General features: G+C 35.8%; 5 protein-coding genes across 13 annotated transcripts; 3 read left to right on the forward strand and 2 right to left on the reverse strand.

The window, feature by feature from the left end:
• The first annotated feature begins 221 nt into the window (after positions 1-221).
• On the forward strand, positions 222-6,932 carry LOC114535891. The gene is made up of 3 exons (XM_028557220.1): positions 222-325; positions 1,957-2,936; positions 3,299-6,932. The coding sequence occupies exons 2-3, from the start codon at positions 1,973-1,975 to the stop codon at positions 6,634-6,636; spliced, it is 4,302 nt and encodes a 1,433-aa protein (XP_028413021.1). The 5' UTR covers positions 222-325; positions 1,957-1,972; the 3' UTR covers positions 6,637-6,932.
• Positions 6,933-7,235: 303 nt separating this feature from the next.
• On the reverse strand, positions 7,236-9,125 carry LOC114535895 (tRNA (guanine-N(7)-)-methyltransferase-like). 2 transcript variants are annotated; one of them, XM_028557230.1, is made up of 8 exons: positions 9,040-9,125; positions 8,687-8,808; positions 8,542-8,600; positions 8,157-8,282; positions 8,002-8,072; positions 7,734-7,776; positions 7,517-7,618; positions 7,236-7,385 (listed from the first exon to the last, which is right to left on the reverse strand). In XM_028557230.1, the coding sequence occupies exons 1-8, from the start codon at positions 9,117-9,119 to the stop codon at positions 7,257-7,259; spliced, it is 732 nt and encodes a 243-aa protein (XP_028413031.1). In that variant the 5' UTR covers positions 9,120-9,125; the 3' UTR covers positions 7,236-7,256. The 2 variants fall into 2 exon arrangements, with proteins under 2 accessions (XP_028413031.1, XP_028413032.1); XM_028557231.1 differs by having other exon boundaries at positions 7,251-7,345.
• A 180-nt stretch (positions 9,126-9,305) lies between these two features.
• LOC114535892 (DEP domain-containing protein 1A-like) lies at positions 9,306-13,049 on the forward strand. Its single transcript, XM_028557221.1, has 10 exons — positions 9,306-9,437; positions 9,550-10,469; positions 10,706-10,809; positions 10,910-10,963; positions 11,073-11,211; positions 11,371-11,537; positions 11,699-11,815; positions 11,983-12,045; positions 12,356-12,520; positions 12,643-13,049. Exons 1-5 carry the CDS (start codon positions 9,375-9,377, stop codon positions 11,201-11,203), a joined length of 1,272 nt encoding a protein of 423 aa, XP_028413022.1. The 5' UTR covers positions 9,306-9,374; the 3' UTR covers positions 11,204-11,211; positions 11,371-11,537; positions 11,699-11,815; positions 11,983-12,045; positions 12,356-12,520; positions 12,643-13,049.
• LOC114535884 (DEP domain-containing protein 1B-like) lies at positions 11,475-12,777 on the forward strand. Its single transcript, XM_028557212.1, has 5 exons — positions 11,475-11,537; positions 11,699-11,815; positions 11,983-12,045; positions 12,356-12,520; positions 12,643-12,777. Exons 1-5 carry the CDS (start codon positions 11,475-11,477, stop codon positions 12,775-12,777), a joined length of 543 nt encoding a protein of 180 aa, XP_028413013.1.
• Positions 13,050-13,158: 109 nt separating the features above from the next.
• LOC114535893 (deoxyribonuclease-1-like) lies at positions 13,159-18,411 on the reverse strand. Of its 8 annotated transcripts, XM_028557227.1 has the most exons (10): positions 17,531-18,070; positions 16,563-16,667; positions 16,238-16,451; positions 15,448-15,536; positions 15,193-15,282; positions 14,964-15,064; positions 14,381-14,648; positions 14,020-14,116; positions 13,858-13,909; positions 13,159-13,767 (listed from the first exon to the last, which is right to left on the reverse strand). In XM_028557227.1, exons 3-10 carry the CDS (start codon positions 16,391-16,393, stop codon positions 13,355-13,357), a joined length of 1,266 nt encoding a protein of 421 aa, XP_028413028.1. In that variant the 5' UTR covers positions 16,394-16,451; positions 16,563-16,667; positions 17,531-18,070; the 3' UTR covers positions 13,159-13,354. The 8 variants fall into 8 exon arrangements, with proteins under 8 accessions (XP_028413028.1, XP_028413026.1, XP_028413023.1 ...); XM_028557225.1 differs by lacking the exons at positions 16,563-16,667; positions 17,531-18,070 and adding an exon at positions 18,111-18,411; XM_028557222.1 differs by lacking the exons at positions 16,563-16,667; positions 17,531-18,070 and adding an exon at positions 18,111-18,411 and having other exon boundaries at positions 16,238-16,454.
• Between the last annotated feature and the right edge of the window lie 206 nt (positions 18,412-18,617).

Genomic DNA, 18,617 nt, shown 5'->3' on the forward strand with positions numbered 1-18,617 from the left:
TACCAATTTCCAGTTAGGACCATTTTTATCATGCCCCCCTCCCCTTGTGATGATATGTGCGGTAGTTCAGTTCTAGGTATAAGTTATGGTGATTCTGGGAAGAAATTTTGCCACTTCAATTCCGGTAAAATTAATTGAGTTATAAAATTTGCATAATTTGGGTTATTAATTTATGTTGTACCTGTGTGGTTTGGATTTTTAACGAAATTACAACGAAGTTTATGTTGCGGTGTTTACTCCTAGCTTCTCTTTATTGATGTGGTGGCATTAAAAAGTGTTCAATATAAGTTACGTTTTCGATTGCAATCTGCGACCATTAGATTAGGTAAGTAATCGACAGCTGTTAAATATTGCCACGTACTTAGTTTGGTCAAAATATTTAGTAGGCGATAAAGAAGGACTTTGAATACAATGACAATCATCATGACCTTGGTGATGTTGATATTTCATAAACGTAGACTGGATATGAGTACTTTTATGGCGTTTTTGATGGCGTCCGGCGGCCAAACTTGGACTGGGACAAGCCAGACGTATATATGAAGAGAAAGCCTACGTCTTGAGATACTAAAATTAGGCCTATATTCTAAAAGCTCACTCGCCCTCAAACTCACTGAGTGGAGATCTCAGTCTTCTCATAATCTTCCCACGGTGGTATTTTCAGTCGAATAAAAGCTTGATTTTCAGTGTTTTGCCCTAAATCCCCTCATTCATTAAGGCCTATTTAGACTACACGATAAGTTGTATGCAATTATCATTCTGACGGATGAAAAGAGGGCCTATGCCACAATCTTTATTCATATTGTGCAGGATGGAATTTAAAGTGTCTTGTTTTTACGTGTGTTCAGACGTTCGCATACTCCAGGGTACGAATCGTATACGACAAACGCGTAGTTTAAATGTGCCTTTAAAGGTGGGCTACCGTCGGTAATTTAAACACACGCTTTGTTTACATATTGAATCGCTATTATCTCTTAAAATATCCTGTCCTATCGGAATATTTATTACCATTTCAGTTCACTAAATTCCTAAATGAATAACAGATAAAGTTTATGTTCAAAAATATTAAAAACATGCGAAATTTGGGCAATTTCCAAATCGTGGACGTGGAACCGGCCAATGTTTATATGGGCAAAACGATCGAGGCATAAAAGCCGCTGTAACCCCTAATAAAGGCCCAAGTCTCGACATTATATAAATAAAACTCGGCCATGTATAGCACCCTGTTATCACATAATACATACTGCGCCTGTTAGCGAGCTACCTAGCTGTGCTGCTATGACAATCTGACCGTCTCATTAGCATCGTGTGGTTCATGCTAAACTAGTTTACTCTTTGCTATTTATTAAAAGTATTGCAAAGATTAGTGGGATACAAACATTTCACTAAACGAGTGGAATTTGACATGCCGAAAACAATTTAGGTTATCAACTTCGATTGCATGTTTGTCTTAGGCTATAGTATATAGGACGCTATAGCCTATATGCTAATATTTTCGTGTTTGTTGACTGTACGCGGTTTTATAACTTTTTTATTATAATTTTATATCCCGATCACTGCCAAATAAGGAAGTTCTGTTCGATTTCATAATTTAACTATTAATATCAACCTTATAAAAATTAAATAAATGCCAACACTGAGTTTTCCGACGAAATGAATATTACATAGCGGGACGTAAATTCTGGCTACGCCACTCCTATATCGGTTTTTTTTGAGAATTTGTATCTAATAATATTTCTATTTATATTGAGCTATGGAAAATTAGTATACAAAATGTATAAAAAAGCTCAACTAAACTTTAGCGCTCTACTTGTGTGAAAAGTAATGGAAAGATAGAGGCCTAATATAGGCCGCCTAATTAATAATTATTAAGATTTAGGCTTTTCGCTGTTGAACGACATTGTTTTTCGTGTCGTCTGGAGAAGAATAGCGATGATGACTTTTAACATCTTTATTTAGTTTGAGCTCGTGATAAATGATGGGATCAACAATGGAATATATAAAGGACTTGAGGAATGATCCGGATTACCTTAACTACATCGCTGTAGGTGAAGCACTGAGAATCCTGAGTGCTGGTTTGCGTCATTTTACCTCGCTGACGGCTGAAGAACTACAAGAACGCTTAGTGAATAAATTAGCAGGAGAGTGTAATTGCCTAGTTACACCTGGAGTAAAACCCTGTCGTCATACGTGTAAATGGGCAAGAGCATTGGAAAAAATGCATGCCAATAAAAAGAAAAAGTTCGTCCGGTTTTATCAAAGTGACAACACAGTATGGCATGATCCTAATGGTTACTGGGAATTAGCGAAGGTTTTTATGAACGATTTAGGAGGAAAGTGGAACGACGTTAAAAGTCCCGAGGACACAGATTTAACTGGACTCTTAAATTTCTTAATATTTTATAAACAGTCTAAAGTTCAGCAGCACTTGCTTATATCAGTCCGAGATTTGAGAAATGATTTAGCACATACAAAAAGTTATAAGATCAGTGCATCAGAAAAGCAAGCAGCATTTGACAGTATTGACCGCTTAATGAATGATTTTGAATTATTATCGTGTAAAGAAGTTCAAGATTGCCGTCAAGGAATCGAGGAAGTAAAAAATGGTGATGTTTCTTTTATACAAGAAAGAGATGTACTTGTTTTGAAAGAAATAACAAGACACCAAGAATTTGAAAAGGAAAGGATGGCAGAAAATAAACGAGAAAAATTGATGGGCATGATTGAAATGATCTTAGCTACTTCAAATACAAACAACCACTATAACGACGATAGTTCAGAAAATGCTAAACACTTTGGCATCAAAATCATCGAGATCGTTGCATTTCTCATAAAAATGTTAAAAGATTGCTGTTACAGAAAACGTTTAACATTTTTAATCCTCTTCATGATACTGTTATCCTCTGCGAGTGATAATTCCGTGTTTGTAGTTGAAAGTGGTAAGTTTATAGGAAACAGTCATATGACATATACATATATTTAGATATTGACATGCAGAGTATGTAACAATGCTACTTCAACTCTATAGTTACTTTGGCATGCAACTAGCGAAATTTTTGTAGTACATACATCCATTTGCAGAAAAAATGACCAAGGAGTAATTCTTAGATTGAGAGGGAAGGGGGCGAAACATTCCAGGGTGAATTTTGGACATTGTTGTGAGTTTATCATGCAGTCAGACCTGCCGGAAATGCCATTATAAATTTACCATGCAACTATAACTTAGAACGTTTTTACAGGTTGGTGCGAAACAAAAATTATTTTATCGCCTTGTATAAGTTTTTTTTAAATTTTGTCATAGGTTGTTATCGTCCCATTAAGCTTTCACCAACTGGCTTCAACGAATTCGATTTCACTACTCATTTGTCAAACAATCGGGAGAATTTTTTTGGAAGAAACTGGTTCTTCAGAGACTTGGATGACATCTTTCTAAGTAATTCTGCTCCTCAAGGCGTTCTTATTATTGGAGATCCAGGATCTGGAAAGTCAGCTCTCATGTCACAACTGATTTGTTCACCCTTTTCCAGCTTGGCAATCTACGATAACATCATTGGGTATCATGTCTGCGACTATTCCGAGAAAGGTAAACAAAATGGCGCTCGCTTTGTGCGTAATTTAGTCGGACAAATTGCAAGTAACTTTCCCGAATACAAGTCTATTATACTTAGTAAGCAACCCATACAAGCTGAGCTGAAACATTGTTATGAAGACCCAATTGCTTGTTTTTATACAACCATAATTGGACCTCTACAACATTTAGAAAACCAGCCCGACGTCTTTAAATATATTGTAATTGACGCACTTGATGAATGTGTCGGAGATACGTCGGCAATACTAGATATTATTCACTACAAAGTGTCTTACTTCCCATGGTGGTTAAAAATTATCATAAGTTCACGAAACTCGACCGACGTGACCTCCAAAGTACCTCGTGCGATAAAACGAATATCCTTAAATCCTGAAAACGACCAAAATATTGAAGATATTCGTTCCTACATTTTGCGATATTTGAGGGGAAGAACCTCTTTCATTAACAAGGTGTTCAATGCAATCTCACCATCGAAAAGTACTCACGAACAATTTCAACATGCAGAGGGAAATTTCTTGTTTGTTAAAACCATGTTGCAGAATAACGACGGGACGATCAATTTTAATTCCTTACCCAATAGTCTGCATGATATTTACGACCAGATATTTCAACGATATTTTAAAAAAGAAGAAGTTGAAAGCTGTGAGATCTTTTTCGAAGTTCTTTTAGCCAGTGGTTCAATGGTTAAAGAAGAATTTTTTGGTGTTTTGAAACGTCAGTATCAAGGTAAACGGGTGCAAGATCTTGTGAGCCACTTTTCGTCCTTGCTACATTTTGGACAAGACGACACTGTTAGCATTTATCATCAATCTTTTGCTGAGTGGTTGATTAATGGCACGAACTACGGTGGGAGAGGGTTTTCAATCCTTAAAAATAGAGGTCACGAATATATCAGTAACTTCCTTCTTGACCGTGTAATGAGCAATCCGAATATCACATTCAATGAACTATCACGATTATGCATGCATGTTTTGAAGGCTGGTGGCCCAAACGACGAACATAAAAAGCAGCTAAAATTTCTCAACATTACCAATATTCGTAATCAGGAAAATGATAAGTGTATCTTACATGAACTTGCTGGAACAGAAAACGGTTTTCGGTTGCTGGAAATATTCATTAAAACCTTTCCTTCAATCGATATTTTTGATCTGGACGGGAAAACACCGGCATTCTACGCAGCATCAGAAGGATTTGTTGAAAACCTAAAGCCTTTCCTAGTTAAAGGAACGTGTGCAAATTGCATTCTAAACGACATATCTGCATTGGATGAGGCTCGAACCTTTGTACAAATGAAAGGGTATGAAGAATTAAGCACAATGCATATAGCAACGTATCATGGTCACATAAAAGTGATCGATACTGTCCTAAAACATAATGCTTCGTTAATTGAATTCGACAAATATGTACCGACACTGCTACAACTCGCAGCAGAAAGAGGTCATTTAGATCTTGTCAGATTATTGCATAATTACAGTGCTAAAGCGGACACTCTTTCTCTTCATCATGCTGCCGCAAGAAACCATTTTGACGTCGTGAATTATCTTTTGGAGTTCGCTAGTGTAAAAGATGAATGTCTGCCTAACTCAGTTCAGGATAAAAGATCATTCTACCAACTCCACGAGATGTTTTGTGAAACAGCTTTACACGCTGCTGTGTCCAAACGTCATTTGAACATAACAAAACTTTTATTGCAGTACGATAACTTGGCTCTGAACTGTAAACATTATTCAGGAAAGACACCCTTGATGGATGCGATAGAACGAAACGACACGGAAATGGCCTTGTTGTTATTGGAAAACGGCGCTAATGTGGAAGAAAAATGTGGTAAGGAAATGTCACCGAGTCTTCTTCGACCAAAAACGACGAACAGTCGGTACTTTTTCGGCAAAAAATTCTTGTATACATTTTATCGAGAGCAAAAATCTTGCCCGTGTGGGAATAAAGCCCTTCATCTTAGTGCGAAGTATGGTTTGTGGCACATGGCGAAACTACTGCTCAACTGGAATGCTACTATGACTGACAAAAATTGTATTGGCGAGACAGTTTGGAAAATTGCAAATGTTTCGCACAATCAGGACTTCATTTATCACGTGAATCGAATGTTGTTGCATTTGGACGAAACTCCCACATCAGCGACGCAATTAAAGAGAACTACGTTTAAGAAATTATTGAGAAAATTCTTCGTACGAACAAAACCTTATCAATCCAGTTTTCAATGTGATTCAACATTTGAAGGAATGTCGCCACTGCATATCGCAGCACTTATGGGTGTGGACATGCTAAAACGTGTATATAAAAAAGCTCAAGAAATCGCCCCAAGTATACCTATGAACTGCACGAATAAACACTGGATTACTCCAAGATATTTAGCGTATTTTTATGATAATATTCATGCTTTGACCGATAAAAGTAGCCCAAAACAAACTACGCATAATAATAATGAATACAAGAAGACCATGTTGCAATATCCTGATCGCGAAGCCGAGTTTCACATGATTTATAACTATTTCTTTTATTCACCGTCACCAGAATCTAATGTTCTCGCTTACCGATCGCTTCCTAGACTTCCAAATTATGAACCTACAAACTGTCCTGGATTCTACGATCTTCTACCTGAAAGTCAATTTCTTAGACCAAAGCCATACTGTCCCCATGTAAAGGAAAGGGATGAAAAGTATCGCGACCCTGCTAATGCAGACTTGCAGAAAGTGCAATATTGTGAAGAAAATCAACCTCATTTTTGTTTCTGCATCGATGAACTGGAATTAAGAATGATGATTGAGCGATATGCGATAGATTGCTTTTGCCCACTTTTTATGTGGGAACTACAGAATTGGTTTACCAGACTTCCGAAACACAATCGTCGAGTCAACCAGTTTATTGCGGAAAGAATGGGATGGAAAGATTTTCCAAACGGAGTCGGAGATTATATAAAACGATGGCCTGTGTACTTCCTTTACAAGAAAATCAAGAATGAATATGAATCATACAAATACCTCGAAATTTTAAATGTAGGCTATAAAATTGCCGACATGGATGAATATGACTGATAATAATGCATGCATGTCAAACCATGTCATGTCAAACAAAATCAGTTTAATGAAATAATAATATATACATATTTATATTCCGTACGCACCTTACGCAAACACAGAAAATAGAGTATTAATTATTCATGAAAAATGGATTTACAGTCTAAGCGCTGCTTTCCACTGTCGCATTTTTTGCACCCACGTAAAAGCTTAAACTTTGCCTAAAATTGTTGTATAATTAATTTTATGCCAGAAAAAAAACACACCAAATCATCAACAGAATCCAACCCTATGCATCTATTCAATCGTTGATTTTATAAGTATCATTAAAATGATTTTAAACTGTTACGTGTGTGTACGTACGTACAAAAAACAGGACATTGGAAAACAGCCCTTTAGTGTGTGTTATAAAATAGCTGGATAAAATTGGATTTACCGACAAAACAGACATGAACGGATCCCTCCATAAGACTTTTCATTCTATTCATTCTATTCTGGTCGCTTAACCAGAATCGTAAAACAGATTTTACACTCTATAGTTGTGTTCATAATTTCTCATCTCCCAAAGAGTACTCAACGAAACATGTTCACTGCATGCAAGAAAGACAATATTATTTTATTTTTTTACTGGAGTTTAATCAGCTGCCACTCGAATATTTATCTTCAATCCTCCGGAAAATTGCAGTTAATTTTAGTCCACCATTTCTTGTAACCTTCTTCGCTTCTTCTGAAGAAATACCGAGTTTTGGAATAACTGGATCGTTTGCCTAGCAAAAAATTCACGTAACTCAACAATTCTGGGATGGATTTACAACTGATACCCCCTCCCAGTTTGTAATAGCCGTAGATCATGAAACAAGAGACATTTAAAATGCAAGGTTGCTCGTAATGTTCTTACTTGTTCTTCAACTGGAATTTCTTCAAACAAAGGGTGCTCTGAAAAGTGTTTTTTCATCCATTCGTGTAAATCAGGTACATCAGTGATTGTGTACACAATACCCTGAAAAGTAAAAAGATAAGTAAACATATTTTGTATGAACCACTGATGCTTCTGGGAAAAAATGAACAAATGTTGACACTATACGATGTTAACAATAAATTGAACGAATACTCACGCCAACTGCCATAACGTAGGCATACTCCGCGAGAAGAGTCGGACTGAAACAAAATAGACACGAATAATTTCATGACATATATCGCAATATAAGGCACAGAATAGGAAACAAACAATGGGAAATGCAAACGCCGAAAAGCAGGGAAACTCTGCGTCTTCCGCGGTCAATTAAATTTGGCTCTTTATCAGCACGAACGTTCAGCATAACTTGCTAAATTTAATTTGATTTTAAAAAAAATATTGTCTCTAAGAAACTCGAGGTAAATCACCTTATTATTCTCCATTTGTGTTTCTTCTGTTTAAAATGTGGATCAGGAAAAAGGAAAAACAACTTCTTTAACTAAATATAGAGACAGCAACGTCAATATCGCGAGTATCAAGTTTAGAGCTGTTCAGCCAAAACGTTATTATGATCAATACTTACCTGACCTTTATTGAAGTAGTTTGGCAAATATTTCATGGCATTTCCACGAAGAACATTTATATTTTGATATTTTCCTGGATTTGCTTCTCTTAAAGCAATCACTCTGTCTTTTACGTAGTCACTGACCTGTGCAAAAACAACTTCACATTATTGAACATTTGGCCACAGCTCCATGTTATTACAAAAAGTTGATAAATATAGACTCTTGCAAGATCATGATGAACATGGTGTATATACTTCATTCTCTCAAATACAGTTGGCCTGAGGTAGTAATGCTGGTGACTATAAACACATTGGTGATTTTTCCAAAAATGCTTTTTTAATCTTTACAATAACTTTGATTGATAATTTAACCATCTAACGTCACACAAATCTTCCCAATAACCTTGATTCGTATTTCTAATCCAAGCATCAATGTGTCTGGATATTCTGTGGCTAAAGAAACTAAAAAAAAATTTAAAACATCACGTTGCACTTTTTACCAGGAGATTTTAGGACTAGGAATCATTCTCTAGGTATACAAGTCTCACCAAGTAATCCTCCATAACCACATCCTATATCAGCATATTCCACCTTTGGACACGAATCATTTTTGTCTTCAAAAAATGCCGGGTATAACGACAACCAATCCATATCATCAGGTGTTGTTGGGCTGGGAAAATACGTTTGAAATTTCTGTTCAAAGGGTTAAAATTTTAAGGGGGCTGTTCTAAAGGCCATATCCATATTCACGTTCCCACAAGAACATCAAATCGACGGGTGGGGATTACCCTGTAAGTAGTGGGGGAAAGACCTGGGTTCCCTAACCCCTTGCGTTTCGCGGCGCCTGATATAACCTTGATTTCACAGTTTTTAAAATTCACGAACTTGTTGTTCTACTTACTAATCAAGAGCATGGTCTGCTATCGGATTAGAATGAGCTCTTTGTCGATAATATTTTTTTTGTGGCATACCTGACGGCATCGTTTCGTCCGCCATATTGTTTTTTTTGCAAAACGTCATGTAAGCTGTAATAAACTGATTATATTTCCGAGACGTCACGAGTTATCAGCCAATCAAATGTCTTCGTGCATGGGCGGGGAACTTTTAAAATGACATAATTGAAATTCTTTCATGAAATTAGAACTAACATTTTATTTAAACCTTGGCGACGTTCTCTATAAATTCACGTCGTTGTTTTGAAGATTCCAACGTATTGGATCAGACTTAATAGAGTAAATGGAATCAGGTCAAAACATTGCGTTATTTGCCGAGAATGAACCTTTTAGGGCAACCAAAATGGTGAGTATTTGTGTTTTTTAATTCATCAAAAAATCGGCAAAACAATGATGTCCGACAATCAAACGGCTTGAGCTAACAAACGCGATTTAATGCAATTTATCTGTTGATTTAGTGGAACGAGCTTGTAAGGAACTTCAAAACTGGCATTCGTTTAAAAAAGAAAAGATGGCGAATGAAATATTATGAAGATTGCTTTAGTGGCTCAGATGCCTTAGCATGGATTCACGATTTCCTAAAATTAAATCCTAATTTTAACCAAAATGATGTGTCACGCACCCAAGCAAAGCTTCTGTGTCAAAAACTTCTACAAAATAATGTGTTTGAAGACATTGTCAGCCAATTCAAATCAATAAAACCAGCATTTGAAGAGAATCACCTTTATACTTTTGAGAACAAGGCGTCTTGTGATGCGAAGGAAAATCCAAAATATAAAGTAGAGATACGTTCTAAGAAGGCAGCATCATCTCTGAAGAGACATTCTAGTTTTTCAGACAGGTTTGAGTTGACAAGAAAACCTTTAGCTGAGAGAAAAGCATTGCAGAATATTTCTAAAGAAGAGAATGATAAGAATAACCCTAAACCCACACATTTGAAACCAACAGGAATTAGAGTAAAACAAAGTTCACGCAATGAAACAGGTGGAATTATTCTTCAAGATTTAGGCACAGATAGTGCAAACTCAAAATTATCAAATAAGCATTCAAGAAAGAAGCATAATGGTAAGAGTCCAAGTATCTCAGGGTTGACTCGGAAATGGAGAAGCGAATATGATGTTACTTTAATGGAAATCCATGAAGATTGTGATGAAAGAGAAGGAGACACTGATGGACATGATGGAAAGATTGCAAATCATAATAAATCAGGTGCTCAACAATCAATGGCTGACAAGAATGAACAAACAAATGTTGATAGTAAGAACACAATGATAAGTTCTGATAATCCACCAGATAAAGATGAGAAAAGTTGCAATGGTGAAATGCATCTTCCACAAGCTGATGCAAATGAGTTCTGGATGACCATTTGTCTTGAAAGGTATTAAAGGTGTACTAATTGCCAGTTTATCTATATAGCCTCTAATATACAAAAATATGTATACTGTGTTGTATGAAGCACAGAAGAAGATTTTTGTGCAGTTGTAATTGCTACTGTACTTGAATGCTACTGCATATACACATACACAACATATCATTAGTATAACACCACTGTTTAGTTTATTTAGATTACATATATTTTTTAATGTAGGCTGACAATTTTTATAATTTTTTAAGGTTACAGCAGGCGCTCAATGTTAAAACCCTCGATGGTATTTTGGATGTTAGTTTGCTTTGTTGGAGGAACGTTATGGAGAATATTACATCTGACTTAAGATGTGGTATGTGGTAATCAATCTAAGAAGGGAAATATCAACTTTTCCTGTAGTTCCATATGCATGGAACCGCTTCTCACTAAGTCTACATTTTTCATCATTTTAGTCACAGATGCTGTACCAAAATGGTTGGTCTCTGCAATGAAATGTTTAATTCATTGTATGTATATAATTGATTATTTAAAATGCAATCATTACTGTTAGTGTTAGGGCTGATTGTTACGCTCGCTTCCCTTTGAAATGTTTAACCAGTGTTTCTTAAATCTTAGGGCCACAGAGTGTTGAAGCTCGTGCGTCAGATTATTTAGGGTTTGAAAAAGACGTTTTCAAGACAGTTCAAGAATATTTCCAATTACTTCCTGAACCAATGATTCACCCAAGTTTTATCGAGTTTTACTAAAATATCGGGTGAGATATATGTGTTTTATATTATATTATACCAGAATTTTTAACAGCTGTTGTATGTAGAAAAGCAAATTCATGATTACAATCAAATAGAGCCTGGTTAGAGGTCGGCTAAAGCAAGTGCAGGGTATTTACGAAATATATTTCTGTGTCATTGGAAAGGTCTTCTAACAAAATGCAAGCTGTCCGGGATTCGAGCTCTTCAACATGCATTACTCTTGTTGAAGAAAGAACAACGACAACAGTTACAACTTCTTCTAAGATTTATGATTAAAATCTCAAATAATCATCAGTTGAACCTTAACAGCCGTTTACCAACACGAGAACTGGTAAGATTTCATTTATTTTAATTGTTACACAATTCTCACAAAGCACCAACTAATTTTGACCTAAATTTAATCTCTCCGGTGTACTGTTAGTTTATGAAAGTTACGAATTCTAAATAGTTCACGTAGGACCCGCAATTTAGCGGTATAATGCTTTATTTCAGGTAATTCAGTCGTTTGTTCCAATTATTTTTGGAGGAAAGGAAAGCCAGAATGTACATGAAATTCTTGGAATTCGAATTACATCGTTTATTATGGAGAATTATGCTGAAATTTTCAAGGTTTGGTAAACGTAAAAAACTACAAATTTTCCATTTTCCATTCATTTTTGTCAAGAACTGCATGTATAGCTACGTGTGATGAAAGATACGGCTTATCAGAGTCGAAAGCCAAAGTACAGTATATTGGCGAAGTGTAATAACTAGACTGATCTTCCTTTTTATAATAGGTTCCAGATGGTTTAAAGTTCCAAGTGGAACAGCAAATTGCATTTCATAAAGGATTACAAAATGTACGTTTCTTTTCAACTATAGTTATCATGCCCGGCCTAATTCTTCATTCCATGCAGATCAGCTGTGCATGATCAGAGATCAGACTTACTTCAAAGGCAATTTTACTTGTATGATGACTACATGCATGATGAATATTTTTGGCAACTAAGAGTTAAACTATACACATATTAGCCAAATTATAAGCCGAAACATATTCGCTTTAAAACATTTTGTCGTTCACTTCGAACATGAGTCATCTAGCTCTTTCCAAGAATTTAACTGTATGAAACAGTAATGTTAATTACTGGGTATAATATACCGTACATTCAGGTCGAAAACCAAAGCAAAGATGTCACGTTTTGTTTTCGAGTAACCAAACAAGACTATGACGAACAAAAGCAATTCGGGACGCAAAGATTTCTTGAGGATCTTCTTGAAAATATTGTTCAGAATGAAGAAATCGGTGATAAAGAGCGCAAAAAAAAGTTGAAACAGGTTTGTGATGCATATAGATACATATGCACTTATCAGTCTGCCACCTCATATCCAAACAGGATACATATGCACTTATCAGGCTGCCACCTCATATCCAGCTTATTTAACTAATTTTATTTCAGTTTCAGAAGACGTATCCTGAGATATATTTCAGTCGTTATCCAGCAGATGGTCTATCATTAATGTCTCGACAACCTATAAAATTACGACGTGTCATAAAACCAATCTCTCGTAGACATGTAAAGAATTTCCGCTAAAAATTTCACCATATATTAATTACTTCCATGCAAAAACTTTGAAATATCAAGCATGAAGACAGCAGAAAGCCAAGTTAAATTTTTTATGCCACCATGCACGGGTTGTACGATGAGATATTTACCTAAAACGATCGATTTGTGAACCATACATTTCACACAGTTCCCCGCGTAGCTCTGGATAATATATGCTATATACGTTTCATTTTGCTATACTTTTTTCTTAGTTTAATTTTGAAAAATAAAGTTAGATTGTTAGTGAGTCGGATTTTAAATTAATCGTTGTATTTTTCTCATAATTAAAAGTTAGATTTTATCGAAATATTTTAAGGAATACGGCCAGAAAAAATTGTTGTCGATTGAAATTTTTTTATAAATGTATATCACTAAACAGTTTGCATTAATTCCGTATTTTTTGATATGAGTTCACACTGCAAGATTGCTTTTTTCCCCGTCTGACAATATGTTTTATTGTAAGATGATATTTAACTTACAACTTTCATGTATATTCCAAAAAGTATACCAGAGAATGATCCCCATCATGCATTGCTAATGTAACTCTATTCCTTATTTAGGGTTCTTAAATATACTTTGAAATCACCAACTGGCAAGTAGCCGGTGTTTTTTCTATGTTCCATATCAATTTAACACCAATTTTAACATCAACGATATTTCTATATTCTTTGAACGCTTGATAAGGGTATTTGTTTGCCCAAGATTGGAGCCTCATCAAGTCCTTTTCCACATGGTCAGTGCGAATATCTCCCATAATATTGCCAAAACGCTGTTTATGCATTTTAACGCGGGTTAGTGTGGATTCGATGCTGTTCTCTGTCGTTTGAAACATGATTTCAGCCATACCGCCAGTTCTTTTATAGGAGGTCGGGATCAGCTTTTTCCTATTTTTACGAAGGACAGCTTTAACTTTCGCTTTTCCACCATTCGACAGTTTACTGCTGAGAATGTAGTCAATGGTTTCCTGATCCTTCCAGCCTGTGTAAAGTCATGAAAAATATACGTTCTGAAACTATATACTGCATGGCATGCATGCATCCTTCAAATATTTCATCATTTTATTTTTACCTTTTTGTTTAAGTTCAAATTCAATGGGAAAATGGTCACTCACATCTGCTGCCTATGTTCCAATGGAATAGAATATATTAAAGTGATGATAGTGTGTTTGTAACTCGAAGTGAATCACTCCAGCTGGTTTCATCAGTTTAAGCATTGATATAATATGTTTACCTCTTGCATATTCAACTTATAAGCTACTTTGAAATTAAATAATCCTGGACTTTCGGCGACGATATTCTTGAGTAAATTATTTCCAGTTGCAACAAATCTATAAATTTTCGAAGTGAGTGATTTTGATATAAAAGGCTGGTCTTCCGATCATGATTAATTCTGACTTCCGATGGGTACAGTTGTGTATCTCAAATCATTTTATTTTTCAACTTTACCGACAAATACAGCAATGAGTCGACTGTGTAACTGCAGTCAACCGCGAAAATACAGACAATCAATTACGTTTAATGTACGATAGTGAAAACCAGTCTTTTTAAAGTTAACTTATCATATATAGATTTATTTTACTTTGAGATAATACCTGTCATAGGCGCATCTTGAACCTTGTACTGACGTATCCTCACAGTCATCAATTAACCACCAAAATCGTTTATCAGTCGCTAAACGTATATTTCCCCAGTCTGAATCGCCAACATAATCACATGCTGCGTTCAGATCACCCATAATAACGACGTCGCCTATATTCCACTTTTTAACTGCGTCTTCATAAACGTCAACCAGTTTGTCAATTTCATTCACTGCGTCATCTGGCTTCGTGTGTAGACCGATGAACACCATGTCGGTTACCGCTAGATTAATTTATAAATGCACTTTTACCGGCATTATATTACTAAAGCGTCCTTGGCTGATATGCATATATCTTGGTTTTGCGTTCAAAGAACTTTGACAGAACCATGCCGGACCATTCCCTACCAGGCGATTTGATTCGCAAAGGGAAAACTGAAACCCGTCAATAACGTGATTATATATAGACATAAAAAATGTCCGCAAACTGACAAGAAGAATTGTTTTTTTTTTACTCTGTTTTTGGCCTCGCAAATAAATTCGCGCAGAAGAAATGGTAATTTCTCGTATATTTCACTAGATAAAATTAATATTCAGACCTGCAGAAGGAACATTAAAGTAGACAACAAAAGGCTCTCTTTCAAAATCATCATTCTTGTCGTTGTAAGTATAATTTCCCTTCACCGTTGCAATATTTTTCCTAAACCAAATTTCGAGACGTTAGATACAAAGGCCTGACTAAGGAGTCCGAGTGTGGCTTTGACGGGTTTTATCCTGAATAACACTGCGTCTAGTCAGTGAAGTACTATAACCAACTGTGACTTATACCTGTATAAAAATGCATATTGTTCTTTGCTTGCAGATCGACCCAATCTTCCACTAATTATCATTTCATACTGGTTGGAACTGTTTGCAATCCTGCAATATTCAAACTGATTAGTGGATGAAGGGAGATGAGATATGGCAGAAAGAAATTATATTTTACAGCATTTTTGCCCCCTCAAAAATGTGGATGAGTTTTAAGAATATATTCATAGAATTACTCCGTGATAAATGTTTCGGTTCCTTCAACATTAACATTACCTGACGTTAACACTTTTCAAAAGTCTTTCCATCGCATCTTTTTTATCTCTTATTTCTTGAATCAATATAATATCATAGCTGCTGATAATCTATACAAGTCAAGAAAGAATTTAATTTCTTTTTAAACTTGGCGAGTTGATGTGATGTTGGAAAAAACGGTGCATTTTATTTTAAAATCTACTGCCTTTTCTATCCAACATGGCGGAATAGGTCATGTGGCCTCCTAGTTCAAGTCGCTCTTATTGCTCAGGAAATATACTAGATAATATAGGTCAGACTGGTCAGTGGTTCACAAGCACTCAGTCATCCACCGAAGCTTTGCGCGCGCACACGTAAGATGGCGTGTTTGTCGTATATAGTTCCATCTATATTTTAGACCTTTAATAAAGACCTAATTTGAGGCTGAGGTCATAACGCCAACTATACAAAGTCTAGTTCTTGCTCCTCATGTTATCTTTATAAAAGCCAGCTGCATGTTTGTCTCATTTTTAAGTGCGGATTTCCACTATCGCCCTTTTTTTTACAGCCTACACGCAAGTAGCAATAATAAACCAAAGATGTTCAAAAATTAATTTTCATTGAGAAAAACGCATCAAGAGAGCGCGATCTGATACATTTATGCATCAGTTGATCTTTCATATGCCAACCACACGCACGAAAACGTCAAATGAGATCCGTTCAAATGATTCTTCAAAATATTCGTTCAAAATATTTTTCGTGCATGCATGCACAAAAAAAGACGAGTAATTTGAAAACAGCCATAGCTCCTGAATGAATCATAGCAACAAACCTTGACAAGAATATCAGTAACATGATTCTTAGAAATCTTTGTCTGTCCAAAAACCTGCACGTTGAATGCGGCCACCTTTACCCCACTTGGAGCTGCTTCCACATTTAATATTGTCAAACTTATCACAAGTGCAAGTGTCGTAATAAAATATGCCATTATCGTATATCTTTAAAGCTCCAGTCGATTGATGAATTGCCGTCTCAGAAATAAAACCCTGCTGAGAAATGAAGATAAATATCTATTAATATATCCTACCTTGTAGACCTTGCTGCAGTTACGATAATAAAAAAACTATATAATTTGATGAATGCAAAAGACTGCCTACCCTAAAGCAATTAATAAAGGATCATCGTACATCTTCGACTGATTTTTCCCAATGAGCTATTTAGAACTGCATGATAAGGATTTTTTCGCTGACTTTAATCACCCGCTGTTCAATCCAATTATAAAATTGGTCTCAAATTATATGATTTTACGATTAAAATGCTCGCCGCTTTAATACTCTACTTGAATTGTTGCGCTGAATGCTCGCCTGTTTGAATTCTCTTCTTATTCTCTTCCCTCATATCATTGCTATTTTACCATATCCTGGACAAAGTCATTTTAATACCAGGTTTCCTCACAGTCACAAAGCTTAAACAAGACCTGACTCAGTATAGCGGTTTACATTTACAAATACTTTAGTATAAGATCTCATCTAGATTCTAACATGCAGACTAGATATCATGAACTATGTTCACAGTCTGGTTTACAATGGAAAATATTTATTGCTCCTATATTAAAATAAATTTCAGTGAAACTTAGAAGAAGTTATCCCAAAAGGTGTAACTGCGCAATGACAGTTAATCACCCGATATTACACCAGAAATGGTTAGCTTACCTTCGCCTTCACGGTCAGACCTGTGAAAAAGTGGCCATCTTGTCATAACTGACATAAGGCACTCAAATTATCTGTATATATATATATATATTGGCTAGCGTTTGATAAAGCCTTAGACGACTATGGCTATTCAATATTCCATTCGCACATACAAAATACTCAGTGACGATGTTTTAAGAATGGGACGAAGCTTCGTCAGATTTTGATCTGCTCTGGAATAGATACTCCCGAATGAATCATCGATGATACATAGTGAACCTATGCAGATACATGCTAGGTTTCAAAAACGATATATTGTAAATTTATAAATACATAGGTATCGTAATTAATTCAGTATATTTGCATGAAATATTATAGACTGAGTGCTTTAGGTAGTTTAGTTACTAGTTAGTTATATATAGTTGCTGACTTACTTGCTGACTCTTTTCAAGAAAACTAGTCGAATTAAATGAATTGCAATGACAATGGCTCAAACTAAGCAACACTTCTAGAATTCCAGCCTTGTGAGAAAGTATCTATGGTATTGATGAATGTACAGGTGTTTGTGTAATGACTATGTTATGATATCTTTATATCAATATCACAAGACAAAAGTGAACAAATAGACGTAAATAGATAATATTTCCTCCTCTGCACGATGCTGTCTCCTGGTGTAAGTTTACATGTTCATGATTTGCGCCGTAAATCGCAAATATTTTCTTTTGGGCGACTGAATCAAATTCAGTCTGATTGCACCAGCTAGCTTTAGTGCAATCAACAGTGAAAAATCCTCGACCCGGAAAATCAGCTCCAATAACACAACTGAACCTGCTTTGGTTGAGACTTGAGGCTGAGTAATTAATTTTTATTTCAACAGACACCTACTTTCAATTCTAAAAGTTGTGCGTGTATATATAAATATGAATGTCGTTTGGTTTACGAAATACCAGAGAGTGTTCAATACCATACAGATACTATACTATTATATAGAGCAGATATAAAAGTCTTGTTTACCAAAGGTCGTCCACTACCGTCTGTTTCTTCCGTAAGGAACCTCAGATGGTAGACAAATAACGAAAAGATCCCTCTTCATTTAGCTTCCTGAATCCCGATGATTAACTGGTTCATTAAGGTGCTCTTAAAGTACTAACTAGCAACTTGCTAAAACGGTAAAATCTAAGAAAAGCTGTTTATGACGATATAATGGCTTCAAATCGGAAAAGACAGTATTTTACCCAGAACTGTCACACCAAAAGGGTTCCGATTGCAATTTTCATTTTAGGCCCGCCTAACCTCAATAGCAACCTTGATATTGCCATTGCCAACTTGGGACAATGAAGATCTTGAAGATCACATGCGTTTTTCATGACTTTTTGTGGTGAATATAAATTATCACAAAGCTTTGCGTGTCGGTCACAAGATTCATTTCTGGGTAATTGACTGTCGAAGAACGAAACGTATCGGGTGTTTTAATTTCTCTGAAGGCGGATTTCCACTTACAATGAAATCGTTTGCTAGCAA

Source organism: Dendronephthya gigantea, unplaced genomic scaffold (genome assembly GCF_004324835.1).
Source record: "Dendronephthya gigantea isolate DGI-Jeju-01 unplaced genomic scaffold, DenGig_1.0 000127F, whole genome shotgun sequence".
Lineage (NCBI taxonomy): Eukaryota > Metazoa > Cnidaria > Anthozoa > Malacalcyonacea > Nephtheidae > Dendronephthya > Dendronephthya gigantea.